General features: G+C 59.9%; 3 protein-coding genes across 9 annotated transcripts; 2 read left to right on the top strand and 1 right to left on the bottom strand.

Annotated features, from left to right (window-relative positions):
• Positions 1–9: 9 nt before the first annotated feature.
• Znf524 (zinc finger protein 524) lies at positions 10–3,657 on the bottom strand. Of its 3 annotated transcripts, none has more exons than XM_070000638.1 (2): positions 3,647–3,657; positions 10–1,011 (listed from the first exon to the last, which is right to left on the bottom strand). In XM_070000638.1, exons 1-2 carry the CDS (start codon positions 3,648–3,650, stop codon positions 182–184), a joined length of 834 nt encoding a protein of 277 aa, XP_069856739.1. In that variant the 5' UTR covers positions 3,651–3,657; the 3' UTR covers positions 10–181. The 3 variants fall into 3 exon arrangements, with proteins under 3 accessions (XP_069856739.1, XP_069856740.1, XP_069856741.1); XM_070000639.1 differs by lacking the exon at positions 3,647–3,657 and adding an exon at positions 3,008–3,097; XM_070000640.1 differs by lacking the exon at positions 3,647–3,657 and adding an exon at positions 1,155–1,198.
• Positions 2,876–9,125, top strand: Fiz1 (FLT3 interacting zinc finger 1). 5 transcript variants are annotated; one of them, XM_070000637.1, is made up of 3 exons: positions 2,876–2,927; positions 5,053–5,408; positions 6,969–9,125. In XM_070000637.1, exons 2-3 carry the CDS (start codon positions 5,091–5,093, stop codon positions 8,256–8,258), a joined length of 1,608 nt encoding a protein of 535 aa, XP_069856738.1. In that variant the 5' UTR covers positions 2,876–2,927; positions 5,053–5,090; the 3' UTR covers positions 8,259–9,125. The 5 variants fall into 5 exon arrangements, with proteins under 5 accessions (XP_069856738.1, XP_069856733.1, XP_069856734.1 ...); XM_070000632.1 differs by lacking the exon at positions 2,876–2,927 and adding an exon at positions 3,195–3,441; XM_070000633.1 differs by lacking the exon at positions 2,876–2,927 and adding an exon at positions 3,776–3,845.
• A 4,775-nt stretch (positions 9,126–13,900) lies between these two features.
• Positions 13,901–17,511, top strand: Znf579 (zinc finger protein 579). Its single transcript, XM_070000631.1, has 2 exons — positions 13,901–14,074; positions 15,625–17,511. The coding sequence occupies exon 2, from the start codon at positions 15,627–15,629 to the stop codon at positions 17,181–17,183; it is 1,557 nt and encodes a 518-aa protein (XP_069856732.1). The 5' UTR covers positions 13,901–14,074; positions 15,625–15,626; the 3' UTR covers positions 17,184–17,511.
• Positions 17,512–22,234: the final 4,723 nt, after the last annotated feature.

The raw sequence follows: 22,234 nt of genomic DNA, 5'->3' as shown, positions 1-22,234 counted from the left end.
ACTCCGGCGGCCAGTAGGCAGGGGTTTATTTCCACAGCTCCAGCCTCGGAGAGCCTGGCAGTCTGCGGGAGAGACCCAGCCGAAGGCCACGTGTCCCTGAAGAGCAGGCCCCGCCCCAGACTGGGGTGTGCGGGCCTCCACGCCCTGGCCAGCACCAGCAAGCCGTCCCGGGGGGTGCAGGTCAGGCGGGGTGCTCGGCCTTGGGGCCTTCACCCGGCAGGCTGGCGTCGGCTGCTGCGGGGACGCCCTCCTCGCCCCAGGGCAGCGCGGGTCTGGGGTCCGGCGGGCACAGGCGCACGGGCACTCCTGCCAGCTCGGGGTGTTTGCGTTTGTAGTGGCGGCGAAGCGTGTTAGCCTCGGTGAAGCGCAGGCGGCACAGCGGGCACTGGTATGGGCGCTCCCCGGAGTGCACGCGCTGGTGGTGTGCCAGCTCCCCGGCCTCGCGGAAGCGGCGCGGGCACAGCGCGCAGCGGAAGGGCCGTAGGCCTGCGTGGATGTTGCTGTGCCGCCGCAGGTGGCTTGACCGCTTGAAGGCCTTGCCGCAGTCTTTGCACTCGTGGGGCTTCAGCTCCGAGTGCGAGATGCTGTGGCGCTCCAGGTCGGAGAGGTAGGGGAAGGCCCGCAGGCACACCGGGCAGAAGTGCGGGGCTCGGCTGGGCCCAGAGCCGGCGGGCACGCCCGCCGCATCCCCCGCAGACACCGTGTAAGGCACACCCTGGTCATCGATCAGCAGGAGGCCGCCGCCGTCCCCGGGTGCTGGCGGCCCCTGCGCCCGCGCAGGTTCCGGCCCGGACTTGGGGGGCCGGCCCCGCTTCCGAGGGCGCGAGGCCCTGAGCGTGCGCCCGGATGAGGTGGCTCGGCCCGGAGGGCGGCGGAGGTGGCCCTTGGGCACCTGCGGGAGTCCAGCCAAAGGTCTCTCCTCCTCCCCGGGCAAAGGCGAAGGCAGCGGATCTGGGCTGGGGGTGTCCATGGAGCGGTGGGGAACTTGGGTCTGAGCACCACCAGAGCCGGCTAGGAGGAGAGAGGGGCGGCGTCAGTGCGGGGTTCCCCGTCTCACCCGTCCCCCTGCCCAGGGGAGGGATGCCATTCACCCAGATGCACAAGTACAGCCTCGCCTTCCGGGGGGGGGGGGAAACGGCGAGACGGCTTCCCACCGGCTGGTAAATGGCGCCGCTAGGAGCCCTGCTAGAGATCCGACGGTGCGGGCCTCAAAACCGCCTCCGTGGAACCGTGAGGCCGAAATGGCAGACATGGAGAATGGGGTGGGAACCGGCAGGCAGGGCAGTGGTCCAAGGGATCGGCAGAGGAGGAAACAGGGGTTGGCCCTCCGCTCAAGTGCTGCGTAGGCGACTCCCTCTCAGAGGCCAGTCTTCTGCAGAATGCACTCACCCAGACACGCCCTGGGGACAACTGCACCCAGAGGAGCCTGGTCACCCTGACTGAGAGCCCACTTTACCCTTTTTGCACAAGGGGAAACAGGCCTGGAAAAGCACAAAGCTTCCCAAGTTCCCTCCGCCAGTTAAAAGGCAGGACCAAAACTCAAACCCCAATAGTTCAAGTGGAGCCAGGGGACACCTTGAGGTCTCTCAGTCCGAGGTGTGCCAACAATGATTCCGAAAATGCCTTTCACCTGTCGGAGCCACTTTCCTCCTCTGTACAATGAATTTTGCTAGCATGTTGTAGACACAGAATGGAATGAACATGAGGTTTAAGAGAAAAAAGGCCCTGAGCCAGGCGCTGGGGACTCCCATCTGTCACCCCAGCTACTCAGGAGGCTGAGATCTGAGGATTGAGGTTCAAAGCCAGCCAGGGCTTTGGTCGGTCATGAGGCCTGAACTCTGGGCCTGGGCGCTGTCCCTCAGCTCTTAAGCTGTAGACTAGTGCTCTACCACTTAAGCCTCCAGCCCCACTTCCGGCTTTTTCTGCTTATGTGGTGCTGAGGAATCGAACCCAGGGCCTCATGCATGCAAGGCAAGCACTCTACCAATGAGCCACCTTCCCAGCCCCTCCGTGAGACCCCCTTTTTTTTTTTTTTTTCCCTGGTTGTGGGGCCTGAAATCTGGGCCTGGGCGCTGTCCCTCAGCTCTTCAATTCAAGGCTAGCACTCTATCACTTGAGCCTCAGTCCCACTTCCGGCTTTTTCTGCTTATGTTGTGCTGAGGAATCGAACCCAGGGCCTCATGCATGCAAGGCAAGCATTCTACCACTGAGCCACCTTCTCAGACCATCTGTGAGACTCTTATCTCCAATAAACCACCAAAAAAAACAGAAGTGGTGCTGTGGCTCAAGTGGTAGAGCGCTCGCCTAGAGCTGAGGGACAGCGCCCAGGCCCAGAGGTCAAGACCCACGACTAAAAAAAAAAAAAAAAAGCCTAGTTCACTGCCTGGTCCTCAGGAAAGGGGACTTGCACTTGTGGGAAGGATGAGTGGCACCGGAGGAGGAGCACGGGGGCGGCTAGCACCAGGAGCTGCGATGCCCAGCAACGCGCTTGTGAGTGTGCACATGCGCGTGTCCGCGTGTGTGCTACGGGTCTAACCCAAGGTCTCACACGGGCCGGGTGGGCCAGCTATTCGCCGCCGAGCTGCGCTCCGAGCCTCTGCATCCCCTTTTAATAAACACATGGCCTCAGGTCCCCGGAGGGGCAACCTTTCCAGGATACAGAGGCTCGGACCTCAGCATGGCCTGGACCATAAGTGGGTCTGCGCAGCCCCGCGGAAGGGGGAGGCTGTCCCCTCGACCCTCCCCCCACGCTCGATCTCGCCGCGCACGCGCTCGTCGGCCTGGCGTGGCGGAGCCCGCACGCGGGGCGGGCCCTGCGGGGGCGGCGGCCAATGAGCAGCGCGGGGACCGCGGGCTGCTGGGGCTGCCAGGAGGGGGTCTGAGCGCGCGAGCCGGGCCGGCTGCGCGGGAGCGCGCACGGGAAGCAGGTGCGGGGGGCGCGCCTGAGCGCGCGCCGCCGCGGGCTGCCCCCTCTCCCGCCCCTCCCGGGCCCCCGGCCTCTGGGTACCTCATTTGCATGCCGCCTGGGCTCGCTTTTGTGTGTGCGTACGCGCGTGCGCGCACGCGCGCGCGCGAGGGGCGACGGGGCCGGTCTAGTGGGAAGGGGCGGGAGAGCGGGGCCATGCCCCCGGCGGCGGCGGGGCGGGGCGGGGCGGGGGCGCGCGGGCCAGGCCCGCCCTGGGAGCGCGCCCGCGGGGAACAAAGGGGACTCCCTGGGTCCTAAGCGCCGGGCCCGCCCGCGGGCCGCCGCGCCTGCGCGCGCCTCCGCGGGATGTGGCCCTCCACGTCCCCCACCTCGTGGAGGTGACTTTCCTCCCACAAAGCCCCGGCCGGGGACCCAATCAAGGACAGGGACCGAATAGCTGAGAAGCGGGAAATGTCTGCTTAGTGCCCGTAGTTAACATGGCGCCTGGCGCCTTCAGAGCCCAAGGAGGCCAAGTGGTAAGATGGTGCCTGCTCTTTCTACCCTTCTTGCACTTGCAGCACTCGGTTTCTCTGTTTTTTCCTTAACGCGATTGAACAAGGTGGCACCAGAGGAGGCAAAGCCGGGGCGAGAATTCACCTCTTCCACTCACACCCCCGGGCGTGGGCGTCGGCAGAGCCCCCGCCGTCCCTTGCCCCGCCCTGCCCCGCCCCGTGCCCTCACCCATGGTGGCGCCAGGCTGGCTTCTGGGAAAGGAAAGGGAAGAGGGAGAAGGGCGGGGTGTGGGGGGGGGGGAAGAGGGCGCCGAGAGGGCGGGAGAAGGCGGGGTCGGGAGCGGGGGAAGGAGGCGGAAGTCGAGGGGCCCCGCGGGTGGAAGTGACGCTGCCCCCGCTGCCCAAAATGTCGGCGCCCAGAGGGAGGTGTAAGTAATTAAAGAGGAAAGCTGACTGGCTTCACTGGCTTCTCGGGGTCATGCCGGGTCTCCTGGACCTCCGCCCCTCGCATTCGAGGTGGACTGGCCCGGCCTGCGCCGCCGGACCTGCCCGTGCCCCGGCAACCGGGGCAGCACGTTTCAGGGCGACGGAGAGGGGCGGGAGGGCCCGTTTTCTGGGTCTGGGTACGATGAGCAGCCTGGTGGGGGGGCATTTTCCACGGGGAGTAGGGGGCGGGGCTTCTGGTGACTGGGGCGGGGCCAGGATCATGAAGAACAGTGGGCGGGGCTTTGCGGAGGGTGGGGAACTGTGGGTATTAATGGAGCGGTATATTCAAGGGGTGGGGCTTGTGAGGGGGCGGGGCTCGATGCTGAATGGGGGCGGGTCCTAGGTTGAGAGCTTGCACTTCCATCTTTCCTCCATTGGAGCCTCAGCAAACGAGAGGGAGGTGGGAGGAGCCTGGAGTCGAAGGGGTGGAGCTTATGAGCCTGCTTAGGAAGGTGTCCCGGATGGAGGGGTGGAATTTGGCGGGGTTTGGTGCCACTGTGAGTCCTTTGCAGTGAAAGTGGGAGAGTGCGGAGGGGGCTCAGTAGTGGCCGGGATAGGGTGAAGGAGATGACTGGAGTAGCATGGAGACAGACATGGGGAAGATGGGAAAGGTAGTGTGGGGATTGGAAACCGGCCTAGGGGCCATGTGCGTAGCTGGTGGAAGTCCAGGTGCTTGGCCAGAACAGTGGACTAAAGGGGAAGGGGAGGGTGGTGATCCGGCTCGGCTGCCCCGGCCGCGGCTCAGGTAAGCCCAGGAGCGCAGGGCGCCCACCTTCTGGAGGTGGTGACCGGCACTTCAGCCTTTTCTCTCAGAGAAAACAGTTGTCATCTGTGTGCTCTGTGGTTGCAGGGCTGCCCTCCAAGTGTGCTGTGCCCCAGATCTTTGTCCTCCCAGCTTTATGGGTAGAGGGGAAAAAGGCCTGAAGGGAACACTGGGGTTAAGCAAGAGGGAGGGGGCGGGGATCCGAGGAGGGGGAGGTCCTAGCTGTGTGGGCGGGGCCTGGGAGGGTCTGTACTGAGCTTGGGACTTTATGAATGGGGAAGGCTGGTGACCTGAGGGTGGGGCTCCTGAACACCGGGGTGGGGTAGGGCCAGGCTGGTGAGCCCAAGCACCCTCCCCTCACCCTCTCCTGTGTCTCCCTACCCCAGAAAGCACGCCCACCACCGCCACTGATACCCCTGCCACCATGGACGACGCCCCTCCGCCCGCGCCCCAAGCCCCGGTCCCCGTGGCGGCTCAGGCGCCAGCGCCCCCGGCCGCCACCCCCCGGGTCCCATTTCACTGCAGCGAGTGCGGCAAAAGCTTCCGCTACCGTTCAGACCTGCGGCGCCACTTCGCCCGCCACACGGCGCTCAAACCCCACGCATGTCCACGCTGCGGTAAGGGCTTCAAGCACAGCTTCAACCTGGCCAACCACCTGCGCTCGCACACTGGGGAGCGGCCCTACCGCTGCTCCGCCTGCCCCAAGGGCTTCAGGGACTCCACCGGCCTGCTGCATCATCAGGTGAGTTTCTCGGGCTGGATGTGACCCCGCTCTGGGGCTCCACCACACTCACCTGCCTGCTCCCTTGGCAAACTCTTTGCCTTCTGCCCGTGGCCCGGATGGAGGGACACTTCCCTTTCACCACCTCAACCCAGATGAATGAGCTTAGTACCTTTGCCAGCTGAAGCGTGCCTCCTGTCATCTAAGCAGCCGATGCCTTCCTGGGCTGAGTGTGTTCTGCCCAGGGAACCTGTATTCCTTGGGATGGGATGAAGCAGTTCTGCAAACAGGAAGTTCCCTTAGCATTTGACATCAGTGAGGAGGAGGATAGCAGGAAGAGTTGTAGGTCACTGTTGACCTTTGGGAAGGAAGATCAGGGAAGGGTGACAGGTGGACAAAGAAGGAGTCTATGTAGGAAAACCAATGCAAGCAGAAAGAAGAAGTGCCAAGGTCCTGAGGTGGGAAGGAGATTAATGTGTGCCCTCATTGATGGGAGACATCCCTGTTGGCAGAGAGCACCAAGCAGCACTGGGAGTGGTCTGTCTTCAGCGTGTAATACCACCTACTCCGGAGGCAGAAATCAAGGAAAACCCGTTCTAGGCCTGCCCGAGTAAAATAAGTATGTGGCCCTCCATCTCCACTAGTGGGTGTGCCTGTTAACTGTAGAGGAGGCACACGAAGGAGCATACCAGCCCAGGCCTGAGTATGAGGAGAGACCTGGCCTCAGCAATAACCAGCACTGGGGGCTAGGAAGGTGACTCAGTGGTAGAGGGCTTGCCTTGCATGCATGAAGCCCTGGGTTCGATTCTTCAGTACCACAGAGAAAAAGCCAGAAGTGGCGTTGTGGCTCAAGCGATAGAGTGCTAGCCTTGAGCAAATGAAGCTCAGGGACAGTGCCCAGGCCCTGAGTTCAGGCTCCAGGACTGACAAAAAAAAAAAAAAAAAGCACTAAAAAGAGCTGGCGTGACGCAAGTAGTAGACCACCTGCCTAGCAAGAGGGCAGGCCTTGAGTACAAAACCCAGTACTGCCAAAGAACCAAAAGAAGCCGGGCATCAGTGGTTCACACATCTGGAATCTTAGCTGCTCAGGAGACTAAGATCTGAGGATTGCAGTTCAAAGCCAGCCCAGGCAGGAAACTCCATGAGACTCGAATAAACTACTCAAAAAAGCCAGAAGTGATGCTGTGGCCCAAGTGGTACACTATCCTTGAGAAAGACAAACAAAAAGGTCAGGAACAGAACCCAGGTCCTGGGCCCTAGGTTTCCAGGACCTGAAAAACAAAACAAAAACGAGATGGGGGAAAAGGCTGAGTCCAGGAGCTAGAAGGGCACTTCCTTGAGTTCTGGGATTTGAACCACAGATTGCCAGCGCACAGAGCCCCCAGGCCTTCGTTTCTCTGTCAGGGAGTTGAAAAGGAGTAAGGCTTAGCCAGGCGGCGCAGCTCCAGGGCTCCGGGGACCCCCTGAGAACGGGTCCCAGTTGGGGGATGAGGCCGTGCCAGCGGGTCCAGGCCTGGGCCCGGCAGGGCTGGGGCAGGGCGCTCCTCCCCGGGCCTGATCGTGCCCTTGCTCGGGCCACAGGTAGTCCACACCGGAGAGAAGCCCTACTGCTGCCTGGTCTGTGAGCTGCGCTTCTCCTCGCGCTCCAGCCTGGGCCGCCACCTGAAGCGCCAGCACCGTGGTGCGCTCCCGGCCCCGCTGCGCGCCCCGCTGCAGCCCAGCCCTGGCCTGCCGGCCCTGGGCGCCCCTTGCGCTGTCTGCTGCAACGCTGGGCCCTGCTCAGTGTGCGGGGGCACAGGAAGCGCGGGAGCTGGTGGCAGCGGTGGCGGTGACGGCGGTGGCAGTAGCAGCAGCAGCGGCGGCGGCGGCAGCGGAGGAGGAGACGGCGCGGAGGCTGCGGGCCCGGCCAGCTGGGGCCTGGCGGAGGCGGCTGCCGCGGCCGCAGCATCACTGCCCCCGTTCGCCTGTGGCGCCTGTGCCCGGCGCTTCGACCACGGGCGCGAGCTGGCGGCACACTGGGCGGCGCACACCGACGTGAAGCCCTTCAAGTGCCCGCGCTGCGAGCGTGACTTCAACGCGCCCGCGCTGCTGGAGCGGCACAAGCTCACGCATGACCTGCAGGGCGCTGCGCCACCGCCCGGGCACGTCTGGGGCGCGGGGCTGGAGGTTGGCGGCGAGGGCTTGGGGCCGGAGGTGGGCGTTGGCGGCGAGGGCGCTGGGCCAGAGGGCGCGGCCCCCTCTGCCTGGGGGGGCGCCCTGCTCCTTGGCCCGCCTGGTGGCGGCGGCGGCCTGGCCGAGCTGGGCGCCCTGCTTCCCGAGGGCGTCGCCGAGGTCCCCACCGAGCCCCTGGAGGACACCCTGTACCAGTGCGACTGCGGGACCTTCTTCGCCGCGGCCGCCGCCCTGGCCGGGCACCTGGAGGCACACGCGGGCCCCGCAACCTACGGCTGCGGGCACTGCGGGGAGCTGTACGCGGGGCTGGCTGCGCTGGAGGAGCACCGGCGGGTGAGCCATGGGGAGGGTGGCGGGGGCGCGGAGGTGGAGGCGGCCGAGGGCCCCGCGGCGCCTGGGGAGCCCGGGGAGCCCGCGCCCAGCGCGGGCCGCAGCACCAAGAAGATCTTCGGCTGCTCCGAGTGTGAGAAGCTGTTCCGCTCTCCGCGCGACCTGGAGCGGCACGTGCTGGTGCACACCGGGGAGAAGCCGTTCCCCTGCCTGGAGTGCGGCAAGTTCTTCCGCCACGAGTGCTACCTCAAGCGCCACCGGCTGCTGCACGGCCCCGAGCGGCCCTTCCCCTGCCACATCTGCGGCAAGGGCTTCATCACGCTCAGCAACCTCTCCCGGCACCTGAAGCTGCACCGAGGCATGGACTGACGGGCCAGCCCGGAGGCCCGTCCCGCCCGGAGACCGCCCCCCCCCCGCACCCCCAGACCGGGTCCCGGCCTGCCCCGATCCACGCGTACACCCCATGTTGGGGACCACAGGAAGCCGATGACTTGGCCCCGGGGGGGGGGGACCCGAGGACCACATGGGTGACCGCTGACATCCACAGAGACCAGAGCTAGAGACAACCCCTCCCCAAACATGTGCTGGAACCCCCGAATCAGCAGGCGCCTAAGATGTGGGGACCTAGGAACGAAAAGTGGGTCTCCCCACATGCCCCGTTCCTGAGAGCCATCATTCCCAGCGACATGGGGGACCTGGGGCGGGGATCACGTTCCCTAAGTCCTTCTGGAAGCATCCTGCCTCTGAACTGCCCGCCAGTCCCTGGCGACCCCAGAAAACAGATATAGCCGAAATCTGCCTTTCCCCCATCCCATACCCTGCACCGAAAGAGGACCAGGTAGGTGCCCCCGCCCACCCCCCCTGCGGAATGGACCGACCCTCCTCACCCCTCCCCTGAGCAGAACAGACTGGTCCGGACCCCCCACCCCTCATGGACTGGCCATCCTCTTAGAGACCAGCTCACCCTGGCCCCTGTAGTATGTGGGCTAGCCACCAGCCTCTGCGTGCCCGCCCTGCGACCTCCTCCCGTAGAGGTGGCTTGGCTGGCTCTGCACTTCCCTCCCAATCTGTAGCACCTGTCTGTCTCCATCTCTGTCAGTTTGTCTCTCTGTTCCTCGGAAGCCCGAGAATAATGGGGGACTTGGCTAGGGTGTTCCCCCATAAGCCTAGGCCTCCTCGTCTGTCACACAGCCCCATGTCTCCAGCACCCCCAATAAACCTTGTCCTGTTGATCACTCTTGTGTCACTCACTGGTCCTGGGCTCTCTCCCTCTGGGATTTAGAATGTGCCTCCTCTGCTTCTTTTTTGAGATAGGGTCTCGCTTGTCCTTCAGACTGGACTTGAACTGTGATTCTCCCGCCTCAGCCTCCCAAGTGTTAGGATTACAGGGATACACCATCATGCCTGACTGGAGGCCCCCGAAATAAAGTCAGTACAAGTGCTCATACCAGCAAAGTTCTGGGTCTTAGATTGCACACAGTTAAGTCTCATCTAAATGGAGCCCTGTGTCTCTGGGATGTTTTTGTTTTTGTTCAGCTGTGGGGCTCAACAGGGCCTGAGCATTGTCCCTGAGGGTTTTTTTTTGCTTTGTTTTGTTGAGGCTAGCACTCTTGTCACTTTGAGCCACAGCTCCACTTCCAGTTCTTTGGTGGGGCACTGGAGGTAAGAGTCTCATGAACTTTGAACAGCCATCCCTAGGTCTCAGCATCCTGAGTAGCTAGGATTACAGGTGTGAGCCACCAGTGTCCTGCCCTATGTCTTTAATGTATTTTGATATGTTAAGATACAGGCTGGTCTCTGATTGTCACATCCCCTAGAAATTAGACCTGCCCTTTAGTAAACACAGCAGACCCCAGAGACCACACCTGTTGGCCACAGACCCATATCCCAAGAGACCTGGAAGAGGCCAGGCTCTCATACTTTGCTTTCTCAGGACCCGCCCATCAGATGACAGATAGATTCCTGTGTGATTGATCCATTGATCGAGTACTAATTCCATGGCAGGCATTATAACCCTCTCTCCTTGGAACCTATGGTGAGCAAAATCGATTATCCCAGCCCTCCCTCTTGTGGTCAATGGATGTGGGGAAAAGATGGAAGGAAATGGAGAAGTCACTTGCCATGAGCTGTGGTGGTGATTGGGTATTAAAGGAAGTGCGTGGGTAGGCCATGACCCCTGACCATAGGGTGGTCTCAAGTGGTGATGGAAGGAGGGAAGCAAGCAGTGGAGCCAACGAGGAGGCTGGGCAAGAGGAGTGGCATCCAGGAGGGCCTCTCTGAGCCAATCAGCACCAGCCCTGCCTCCTGCCAGGGCTGGATGTTGGCACAACACCCCTAGCACCCTGACTGAGAGCCTCCTCCTCTCTCTGGCCTGGTCTGTCTCATCATCCCTTCCCGCCTCTACACGAAGGTCCTAAGGGAAATTCTCCACAATATGAATCTGTTCGTAGGACTCCCCTTTTCAGCCTTTTCAAATAGCTTCTCGGTGTGTGCTTGGCCTGGGTTGGGAGATTCTGTACAGCGCATGGGGCTCTGGCCTCTCCCTCAGGCTCTGGTCACTCAACCCAAGACCCCAAACTCCCTCGACACCACCCACTTATTTTTCCCACTTGGATTTGTCTGTCCTGTCATGCCTGTTTCTAAATTTCTTTTGAAAGAAAAAAGAATCCTCTCAGACCATCAAGCACAGGAAACGAATTCACAATGGCTGTTTAAACAAACTTATTTTACATTAATTTTTTTTTTTTTTTTGTCAGTCGTGGGGCTTGAACTCTGGGCCTGGGTGCTATCCCTCAGCTCTTCAGCTCAAGGCGAGCGCTCTACCACTTGAGCTACAGCACCACTTCCGGTTTTCTGGTGGTTTATTGGAGATAGGAGTCTCACGGTCTCTCCTGCCCGGGCTGGCTTTGAACCGCGATCCTCAGATCTCAGCCTCCTGAGTAGCTAGGATTACAGGCGTGAGCCACCAGCGCCTGGCATTACATTAATGTTTATAAAAATGCAATTCACAATAGCCAAATATAGAAACAACCCAAACGTCCAATAGATAGTCTAGTTTACTCATATAATGGAATGTATTATTCAGTCATAATGAGGGATGAAACAGCAAAACATGCTACAACATGAAGAACCTTAAATATATCATGCTAACTTAGCCATACACAGTGATACACACTTGTAATCCCAGCACTAAGGAGGTTGAGATAGCAAGATGGTGAGTGGCAGGTGCTGATGGCTCACGCCTGTAATCCTAGCTACTCAGGAAGCTGAGATCTGAGGATCACAGTTCAAAGCCAGCACAGATAGAAAAGTCCCTCTAAGACTCTTATCCAATTAACCACTCAAAAACTGCAAATGGTGCTGTGTCTCAAAGTAATAGAGCACTAGCCTTGAACAAAAGAGCTCAGGAACAGTGCCCAGGCCCTGAGTTCAAACCCCATAACCAACCAAAAATAAAAAAGACTGGGGCTGGGAAGGTGGCTCAGTGGTAGAGCGCTTGCCTTGCATGCCTGAGGCCCTGGGTTCGATTCCTCAGCACCACATAAGCAACAAGAAAAAAGCTGGAAGTAGCGCTGTGGCTCAAGTGGTAGAGTGCTAGCCTTGAGCTGAAGAGCTGAGGGACAGCGCCCAGACCCAGAGATCAAGCCCCACAAGCAACACTCACACACACACACACACACACACACACACACACACACACACACACACACACACACACACACACACACACACACACACACACACACACACACACGCACGCACAAAGACACAAAGGCTCATGAACTTTTCTGCCCCGGCTGGCTTTGAGCCTGGATCTTCAGAACTCTGCCTCCTAAGTAGCAAGGGTAACAGATGTGAGTCACTGGCACCTGGCTGCATTTATTGTGTCTCAACTTGTTTATTTCCCATTTATCTGTTTGAGAATCCATTTTCTGGATTCAGACTCAAAAGATACAGGAGAAGGAGGGGGAGAGCAGCAGGTCCCAGTCGTGGAAGTAAGGTTATGCTATTTTTTCTCTCTTCTTTCCTTCTTCAGGATCCTCTGAGAAGCAGACAGCGTCAGCGGGCTGCGTGCTCTCACTCCTCCGGGCCCCTCCCTTCACAGCTATCATTTGGAGATAGTCCATGGTTTTTTTTTTTTTTTTTGGTCTGGTCATGGGGCCTGAACTCTGGGCCTGGGCGCTGTCCCTCAGCTCTTCAGCTCAAGGCTAACGCTCTTCCACTTGAGCCACAGTGCCACCTCCGGCTTTTTTCTTTATGTGGTGCTGAGGAATCAAACCCAGGGCCTCAGGCATGCAAGGCAAGCGCTCTCCCACTGAGCCACCTTCCCAGCCCCGATAGTCCATGTTTTTACACCATGCATTTCTCTATTCTTTTTTATAGGCACCTGGTATTCCACTGGGCAGGTCAGAAGTGTTAGGTTTTTAAAAAGAGGTAGCCAAGTAAGAACTGCACCACGCACGTGGTATTCAGGTAAGGGGTAGGTGTATTCGGTAGACCTGCTGGGACCAGGCAAGGTTGGCACTCCAAGCGGCTGGCAAAAGAAAAAGGGCAGTCTGGCCCCGGTTTAGGCCTTATATAGGGTAGGGGGTGGGGAAGGGTGTGTCCAGGTAAAGGGAAGTGGGATCAGGTGGGAGAAAGGTGTGGCTACATCAGGTTAAGATGTGACCTCAGCGGATTCGGATGTGACCTCTTCCAGGTGTCCCAGTTGCCTAGGTAACGCAGGTACTGGGCGAGGTCTGTTCGCCATCCAGGAATGGACCTTACAAGAAGTAACTTCATCACTCCTCTCACTGATGGACTTTTTATTTATTTTATTTATATTTATTTTTGCTTTCTTTTGCTCACAGCTAGCACTCTACCACTTTAAGCCACAGAGTCACTTCCAGTTTACTGGTGGTTAATTGGAAATAGGAGTCTTATGGACTTTGCTGCCTGGGCTGGCTTTGAACTGTGAACTCAGTCTCCTGAGTAGCTAGGATGACAGGCATGAGCCATCAGTGCCTGACTTATTTTTATTTTTCTTAGTCGTGGGGGCTTGAACTCAGGGCCTGGGTGCTGTCCCTTGAGCTCTTTAGCTCAAGGCACAGCACCATTTCTGTTTTTTAAGTGGCTAATTGTTGATAAGAATCTCACTGGGACATTTCTGCCTGGGCTGGTTTCGAATCACAATCCTCAGATCTCAGCCTCTGGAGTAGCTAGGATGACAGGCATGAGATGCAGGCAGGCAGCCGACTCTATGCTGGCCTGGCCTGGTGTCCGGCACCATTCTGCATCTGTCTGAAGAGAACATTCCTGGAATTGCTGGTTTGTGGGGGCTCCAGAATCTACTCACCCTGAGACTGCACCCAAGGGACAGCCCCCCCACCCTGTGCCAACAACGTGTGGCATGTCCTGGCCGCCGGACAGCGCGCAGGTAGCACGCGTGGATTCCTGCAGCCGGCCCTGCCTGTCTGTCCCACTGCTGGTTTTGAGAGGGTCACCCCCCCCCCGAGGCCGCTGCAGGGGTGGCGCTGTCACCTCCAGGAAAGCTTCCGAGGCCTCTCCACCCCGCTCCAGTCCCAGGGCCAGCGTTCCCCGCTGCTGCCCGGTGCGTGCCTCCCCGGTGCCCGGCCCCCCTGCCCGGCCCTGGGCCTCGCTGGCGACCCATCCGTCCACCGGCCCCACCCTGGCCTGGTCCGGCCCCTGTGTGGCCAGCACCAAGGACAGAGCTAGCTCACAGTGGGCGCTCAGTAAGCCCGCGGGTGTGCGGTGCCGTGCGTGCGGGGGGGGGGCTGGGGGGGGCGGACGAGGCTCGGAGGAGGGAGGGGCCAGGGTCCCCTCGTGTGCGTCCCCGGGGACTCGCACGGGGCCCGGCCTGCGCCGCCCCGGTCCGCGTCCCTCGGAGGAGAGGGGAGGCATCCGTGTGTCCGGGAGGCCACCAGACCGGCCGCCCCCTCCCCCGCCCCCCACCCCGGTCCCCCGCTTCCGGCTTCCCAGCCACTCTTTCCTCTTCCAGGCTCCGACCCACAGGCAGGGTTTCCGGGGGGACGGTTTAGGCGGTGACACCGCGCCAGCCGCCGCTGCCGCCTCCTCCGCCTCCTCCTCCTCCTCCTCCTCCTCCACCTCCTCCTCCTCCCTCCCCTACCCCCCTCCCCCGCCGCCACCGTCCGCCGGGAAGGAAGAAAGGAGCGCAGGAGGCGGAGGTAAGACCGGGCGCGGCGGCCCCAGCTGGACCCGGCGGGCGCGGGGCTCCGCCTGGCCCCGGCCTCCAGACCTCGCCCGCGGAAGCCGGAGCGGGGCTCGGAACGCCTGCCCCCGCCCGGCCCCCGCCGCCCCACCCACCCCGTCCCGCGGCCGCCCGGACCCCCTCCCGGGACGGCCCCGCCGGCCCCGGACGCTCCTCGGGTATAGGCGCCGACCCTCCACCGGCCCCTCCTCCACCGGACCTAGGTCCCCATCCTGTCCGCCCTGGACCCGGGACCAGGCCCAGCCTCCTCCCTCAGATCCGAGGGTCCAGACCCCAGCCTCCTCTCTCAGACCCGGAGTCCAGACCCCAGCCTCCTCCCTCAGACTCAAGGGTCCAGACCCTAGCCTCCTCCTTCAGACCCGAGGGTCCAGACCCCAGACCTCCTCCCTCAGACCCGAGGGTCCAGACCCCAGCCTCCTCCTTCAGACCCGGAGTCCACACTCCAGCTCCTCCAGACCCGAGGGTCCAGACCCCAGCCTCCTTCAGACCCAAGAGTCTAGACCCCAGCCTCCTCCCTCAGGCCTAGGGGTCCAGACCCCAGCCTCCTCCCTCAGACCTAGGAGTCCAGACCCCACAGCTTCCTCTCTCAACCCAGGGGTCCAGGCCCAGCCTCCTCCCTCAGACCCAGGAGTCTGAGCACTCCTTGTCCTAGCTTTCAGCCTCCACCTGGGCCCCTCAGGCTGGTTTCCAGCCTCTCCCAGAGCATTGAACCTGGGACCCCAGAGCAAAAGCATTGGCTGACTTGATCTTCCTGTCTCCTCTTCTGTATGTCCTGCTCTCTCCCTGTGTCTCTGCTTCCCTGCCTCTCCTGCCCCTGCACACCTCCCCCATGTCCGTACCACACTGCCTCTGGCTCCTTCCATGCTGCCCCTCTCTGTCTCCCCTCTCCCCCACACCCCCTCTCCTGGATTCTCCCTCGCTTCCTGTCTCTGCCTCTGTCTCCTGCTGTCTCCAATCTTGCTCCACCTCTGCTTCTGGGCTTCACATCCCCCTTTCCATCTGGGCCTCTGGCCATGCCCGTCTCCCCGACACCCCTGACCCCCTGTACCTGCGACCCTACCCCACCTCTCCCCTCTCCCTGACCCCCCTCCACCTCTGCCCCCACCTCACCTCTCCCCTCCCAACCCCCAACACCTCTGCCCCTATGCCACCTCTCTCTCACACCCCTGACTCCCTCCACCTCCACCCCACCCCACCTCTCCCCTCCTCCTGACTCCTCCACCTCTGTCCCCACCCATCTCTTCCCAACACCCCCTGACCCCCCTCCCCCTGCAACCCTACCCCAACTTTCCCCTCCGCCTGACACCCCTCCACCTCTGCCCCCACTTCACCTCTCCCCTCCCCCATCCCTCCACCTCTGTCCCCATCCATCTCTCCCTGACACCCCCTGACTCCCCTCCCCCTGCGACCCCACCTCACCTCTCCCCTTCCCCTGACCCCCCTCCACCTCTGCCCCCATCCCACGTCTCCCCGACCCCCTGACCCCGCCCGCCCCGCCCCCTGCAGGCATGGATCCGCAGCCCCCCCCGCCGGCCCAGGGCAGCCCTCCTCACCGCGGCCGGGGCCGGGGCCGGGGCCGAGGCCGGGGTCGGGGCCGGGGCCGGGGCCGGGGGGGTGCCGGGGCGGCCCGGGCGCCGCTGCCCTGCCCGACCTGCGGCCGCCTCTTCCGCTTCCCCTACTACCTCTCCCGGCACCGGCTGAGCCACTCGGGGCTGAGGCCACACGCCTGCCCACTGTGTCCCAAGGCCTTCCGCCGGCCGGCGCACCTGTCCCGCCACCTGCGCGGCCACGGCCCGCAACCGCCGCTGCGCTGCGCCGCCTGCCCGCGCACCTTCCCCGAGCCCGCGCAGCTGCGGCGCCACCTGGCACAGGAGCACGCGGGCGGCGAGGCGGAGCCGGCGGCCAAGGCCGAGGCGGAGCCGGGCCCGGGGCCTCAGGACGACGTGGGCCCGGTGGATCCCGCGGCGGTGGCCGCCGAGCCGGGCGCGGCCCCCGCGGCGCCCGGGCCCGACGAGGCGGAGGCCGGCGCGGCGGAACTGCGCGCCGAGCTGGCGCGGGCGGCCGGGAGGCAGGAGGAGAAGCAGGTGCTGCTGCAGGCCGACTGGACGCTGCTGTGCCTGCGCTGCCGCGAGGCCTTCGCCACCAAGGGCGAGCTCAAGGCGCACCCGTGTCTGCGCCCCGAGGGCGACCCCGAGGCCGACGGGGGGCCCCCTCCGCGCCCCAAGCGCCACCAGTGCCCCGTCTGCCTCAAGGCCTTCGCCAGGCCCTGGTCCCTGTCGCGCCACCGCCTGGTCCACTCCACCGACCGCCCCTTCGTGTGTCCAGACTGCGGCCTGGCCTTCCGCCTGGCCTCCTACCTCCGCCAGCACCGCCGCGTGCACGGCCCGCTTAGCCTGCTGGCGCCGCCGCCCGGCCAGGCCGCGGGCTCGCGGAACTCGGGGAAGGGGCCCGAGGCCGGCGAGGGCGCGGCCGCCGGCGCCGAGGGCGGCCCGGGCGCGCAGCCCGCAGGGGAGGCTGGCCCGGCCCGCACGCCTGCCGGCGAGCCCCGCTTCTGGTGCCCCGAGTGCGGCAAGGGCTTCCGGCGCCGCGCGCACCTGCGGCAGCACGGCGTGACCCACTCGGGCGCGCGCCCCTTCCAGTGCGTGCGCTGCCAGCGCGAGTTCAAGCGCCTGGCAGACCTGGCCCGCCACGCGCAGGTGCACGCGGGCGGCCCGGCCCCGCACCCCTGCCCGCGCTGCCCGCGCCGCTTCTCCCGCGCCTACAGCCTCCTGCGCCACCAGCGCTGCCACCGCGCCGAGCTGGAGCGGGCCGAGCTGGAGAGGGCGGCCGCACTGCAGGCCCAGGCCGCGTCCTCGCCGCTGCCGAAGCAGGAGGCCGAGGGGCCTCCCCTGACCCCAGCACACATCAAGGAAGAGCCGCCCTCCCCCGGGACCCCACCTCAGTCTCCGCCCGTGCCCCCCGTCTTCCTTAGCGCCTCCTGCTTCGACAGCCAAGACCACTCAGCCTTCGAGATGGAGGAGGAGGAGGCGGACAGCAAGGCCCACCTGCGCGGCCTGGCCTCCTGACCTCCTCCGCTGACCCCTCAAGCCCTGGACACCACCGCGGGGCCGCCCGGCCCGCACCTTCCCAATTTCCCACCCCACACACCCCTGATGTGCATTAGCAACGGCTCTCCCCGGAGCAAGTCGAAGGCAAGATGTCTCAGAAAAGGAGGGGGACAGACACTCGACCAGCAGGGTGCAGACCAGGGGGTTGCCCCAGCCTGCCCGTCCCCCGTGACACACACTGGACACGATCACCTTTTCCGAACTGCCAGGCCCTGGGGGTTCCCAGTGAGCACGGCTCTGCCCCCCCATTCCTGTCTGTCTGTGAATAAACATGAGTTTGTGAACATTGAGAGTGGGGCTGTGTGTGATGTGGGGGCCTGTCTGCAGCGGGGTTGGGTAACTCAGAGTGGGAAGGGTACAGGGGCTCATACCTCACCAAGCTATGAATGTGTGGACATGAGGTGGAAAAGAAGGGAGAAAATGAGAAGGCAGATCACCATGATGGCAAGACCTGCGGCCTCTTGCGCACATCTACTCCGCCAACTCCCTCTTCCTCTGGCAGGTACAAACTATGGAAACTGAGGAAGAAGCCCAACTTGTTCCTCCCTGCAGGAGCTAGAATTCTATCATTTCTCTGCCCAATGGGACCTTTTTATTTATGGTCGTAGAATATTCTTGGAGTTTTGGTGTCCAGTATGGCATGGACCAGCCATATGTAGAATAAGTCAATTTAAAAGAACTCAAATGGAATAAAATTTAAAAGCTCAGTTCCTTAATACTACATCAAGGGCCAGTGAGCAGAAAACATATGGAGAAGGGAGCAGTGGACAGAGGGGACATTCACCATGAAGGCTGGGAGATGTATGAAACTACAAATAACTCGGGATTCAAATCATTTTTTAAAAAATCCTCTGGTGTGGGGCTGGGAAGGTGGCTCAGTGGTAGAGCGCTTGCCTTGCATGCCTGAGGCCCTGGGTTCGATTCCCCAGCACCACATAAGCAAAAAGAAAAAAGCCGGAAGTGGCGCTATGGCTCAAGTGGTAGAGCACTAGCCTTGAGCTGAAGAGCTGAGGGACAGTGCCCAGGCCCAGAGTTCAGGCCCCATGACCGGACCCCCCAAAAAAATCCTCTGGTGTGGTTTTATTTTTATTTATTTATTTTTTTGTCAGTCGTGGGGCTTGAACAGTGGGCCTGGGCGCTGTCCCCGAGCTCTTCAGTTCAAGGCAAGTGCTCTACAGCTTGAGCCACAGCGCCACTTCCAGTTTTCTGGTGGTTTATTGGAGATAAGAGTCTCCTGGCCTTTCCTTCCTGGGCTGACTTTAAACCACGATCCTCATATCTGAGCCTCCTGAGTACCTAGGATTACAGGCGTGAGCCACCTGTGCCATTTTTAGACCCTAGGAGCACACTAGAGAAGGACATCAGCCACTCTTTATTTGGGGCCATATGTGGTGGCTCACACGGGTAATCACAGCTACTGTGGAGGCAGAGATCAGGAAGCAGTGTGTGTTCAATCAATCACCCAGCATGTCTGCATTCAAACCCCAGAATTAGCACTTGTCCTTGTCTTCTGATATCACCTTCAGTGCCCCTTCCTCTGACAAAACAATATCACCAAACAACCAAAGGTGAAAGGAAACAGCCGTATCTTATCAAAGACAAGAGATCTTCCCAAGCACATCAAAACTGGTACACTGTACAACCTTGAGCTATAGTCCTAGATAACATACATAGTAACCCTTAACAACACATCACAGACTTGCCTTCCCTTTGACTCTTGAATAAGAAGAGCTTACCACTCAAACTTTTCCCAGTAGCTCTTTGCTTCAGGAGACAGGAATAGCAAAACATTGGCACAAACAAATTAGGGTTATCAATTGAGACCGTTCCCAAAGCTCCAGATCCAAACAGAGGCTGAAACTAAACCTCGGTGTTGGAAAAACAGGGCTCTGAGCTCCTTTCAATACATCATAGACACGACCTGTCCAGGACCCTTTGTGGCTCCCAATTACCATATGCAAATGAGAGGTGGGGGCTCCATATCCAATGCTCTCACTTAACTCTGGGCATTTTATTTTATTATTTTTTTGGGTTTGGTCGTGGGGCCTGAACTCTGGTCCTGGATGCACTGTCCCTCAGCTCTTCCGCTCAAGGCTAGCGCTCTACCACTTGAGCCACAGCGCCACTTCCAGCCTTTTTTCTTTTTGGTTATGTGGTGCTGGGGAATCGAACCCAGGGCCTCATGCATGCAAGGCAAGGGCTCTACCACTGAGTCACCTTCCCAGCCCATGGGCATTTTATTTTAATTTTGTATTTTTGCTTTTGTTTTTGCCAGTCCTGGAGCTTGAACTCAGGCCCTGGGCACTGTCCCTGAGCTTCCTTTTGCTCAAGGCTAACACTCTATCACGTGAGCTACTGCACCACTTCCAGCTTTTTTCTGTGTATGTGGTACTGAGGAATCCAACACAGGGCTTCATGCATGCTAGGCAAGCGCTGTATCACTAAGCCACATTCCCAGCCCTGTCCTGGGCATTTTATATGATGCAGTACTCCAGTGCCACCTACCAAGGTCAGACACCTGGTCAGCACAAGGTCAAACACAAAACGCAGGGGCTGGGAAGGTGGCTCAGTGGTAGAGTGCTTGCCTAGCATGCATGAAGCCCTGGGTTCAATTCCTCAGCAACACATACACAGATAAAGCCAGAAATGGTGCTGTGGCTCAAGTGGTAGAGTGCTAGCCTTGAGCAAAAGAAGCTCAGGGACAGTGCCCAGGCCCTGTAATTCAAGCATCAGGACTGGGAGGGGACACACACACACACACACACACACACAAACACACACACACACACACACACACACACACACACACACACAACTACAAACCCCATGGCTGGGGTTCGGGGTTCTACAGCCCTGCTTATAGAAGGCCGGTGGTAGACAGGTCATTAGTATAATTTCAACTGTCATGAACACAACTTGTCCCTTTGTACTGAGTATTTAATAAACTTTACTTCTAGGGTATTTTTAGATTTACAGAAAAATCAAACAGGGAATATGGAGTTTCCATCATTCTCTTTAAAAAATTATGAGCCAGGCGCTGGTGGCTCACACCTGTCATCCTAGCTACTCAGGAGGCTGAGATCTGAGGATCGAGGTTCAAAGCCAGCCAGGGCAGGAAAGTCCGTGAGACTCTTATCTCCAATGAATCACCAGAAAACGGAAGTGGTGCTGTGGCTCAAATAGTAGAACTCTAGCCTTGAGCTGAAGAGCTGAGGGACAGCGCCCAGGCCTGGAGCTCAAGCCCCATGACTGACAAAAAAATAATATTATTTCAAAGCACCTCACAAATATCATTTCCTTCCTAACACATGTAGCTTATTGTTCTTGGGAAGACTGAAGTGTGAAGAAACGCACACATTCCATCCTCTTACTTGTGATGAATTGTGACAAATAGGTACAGCTGGTCAGCACAAAGCCTCTCACTGATTTGACCACTGGATTCTCTCTGGTTCCTGTAAGGTATATTTTTAACTAGGTAGGTTTCATTAGGTAGTCAATGAAGAGAACACTACCCGCTATTCAGGAAGGAAAAGAAGTTTATTTACTAGCCAGGCGCTGGTGGCTCACGCCTGTAATCCTAGCTACTCAGGAGGCTGAGATATGAGGATCGCGGTTCAAAGCCAGCCCAGGCAGGAGAGACTGTGAGACTCCTATCTCCAATAAACCACCAGAAAACCAGAAGTGGCTCTGTAGCTCAAGTGGTAGAGCGCTCGCCTTGAGCTGAAGAGCTGAGGGACAGCGCCCAGGCCCAGAGTTCAAGCCCCACAACTGACCAAAAAAAAAAAAAAAGAAGTTTATTTACTGAACTGCTACCCCCACCATGCATGGTGGAGAGGCAGGGCTGAAAATCCTGAAAAGGAAAAGGAGCTGGGGGGGCGACGACCCACCCCTGGGCCAGAATTTATCTAGGCAAGGGACAGGAAGAGGTGTGGCCACACTGGATCCAGATGTGACCTCAGGGTCTAGGACCCTCCTAAGGTCAGATGGGAGCCATGTGACCAGAGGTGGCCCAGGATGTGACCTAGCAGGAGGGGAAGGTGACTGCTTCCAGGTCTGCCAGTTACCTAGGTAACAGATACTGGCGGAAACTTAGCCAAGAGGTAGGGAGGTATCTCTGTTTAGACCTTAATTCCAGCCTTTTGATAATTATGAATAAGGGCTAAGATTCTTTTTTTTTTTTTTGGTCCAGTCCTGTGGCCTGAACTCTGGGCATGGGCACTGTCCCTCAGCTCTTCAGCTCAAGGCTAGTGCTCTACCACTTGAGCCACAGCGCTACTTCCGGCTTTTTTCTTTATGTGGTGCTGAGGAATCGAACCCAGGGCCTCATGCATGCAAGGCAAGCGCTCTACCACTGAGCCACCTTCCCAGCCCCATGGGCTAAGATCCTCTCTGGCTATTTCCTGTTTGCAAGGGGCATCTACATTAGGGGTAAAAGGCTGAGATGTGGTCCCCTCTGGGAGAAGGCAGCAGGCAGCAGCTGTCACTTGGTGGCATGAGTCCTCAGATGAAGTCTGTAGGAGGCAAGTCTTTTGGATGAAGTCTGGAGAAGTCTCATGAGGCATTGACGGACTGAAAAAAAAATACTAAAGAGCAAATAAATGGCCAGAGGAAGGACTTGGGCTGAAAATGTTGGTAGAAATGTCCCTAGCTACTTCTGACATCTGGTGACTAGGTAGAGGAGAAGTCAGGTAACAAAGGCAAGAATGTAAATTCCTGTCCTGTTGAAAGGTAGACAGGTATGGACATTGGATGGGCAGGCTTCTTACTTCTATTGACCTCCCGGCTCTGGTTAATTTTGAAAGGGCAGGCACAAAGTGTCTGATGTGATATCATCTCCTCTTACTCCTCTCCATGGTCCCTTGTTCCCCAGACTGGCTGGTCTAGGTGCTCGTTGCTGGGATGGCTTGTTCCAGTTGGTATTCAAGGAGGTTTGAACTCAAGGCCTGGGCACTGTCCCTGAGCACTTCTGCTCAAGGCTAGCACTGAACCACGTTGAGTTACAGTACCAC

Source organism: Dipodomys merriami, unplaced genomic scaffold, assembly GCF_024711535.1.
Source record: "Dipodomys merriami isolate MVZ:Mamm:240054 unplaced genomic scaffold, mDipMer1.0.p SCAF_57, whole genome shotgun sequence".
In the NCBI taxonomy this organism is placed as follows: Eukaryota; Metazoa; Chordata; class Mammalia; order Rodentia; family Heteromyidae; genus Dipodomys; species Dipodomys merriami.
The sequence above is the reverse complement of the archived record's forward strand: the minus strand, read 5'-3'. Positions and strand labels throughout refer to the sequence as shown.

Bases quoted from the DNA above. Each gene is read 5' to 3' on its own strand.
- Fiz1 (XM_070000637.1), top strand. From the start codon at position 5,091: ATGGACGACGCCCCTCCGCCCGCGCCCCAAGCCCCGGTCCCCGTGGCG. The intron at 5,409-6,968 runs GTGAGTTTCTCG...CTCGGGCCACAG, and splicing joins CCGGCCTGCTGCATCATCAG to GTAGTCCACACCGGAGAGAA.
- Znf579 (XM_070000631.1), top strand. From the start codon at position 15,627: ATGGATCCGCAGCCCCCCCCGCCGGCCCAGGGCAGCCCTCCTCACCGC.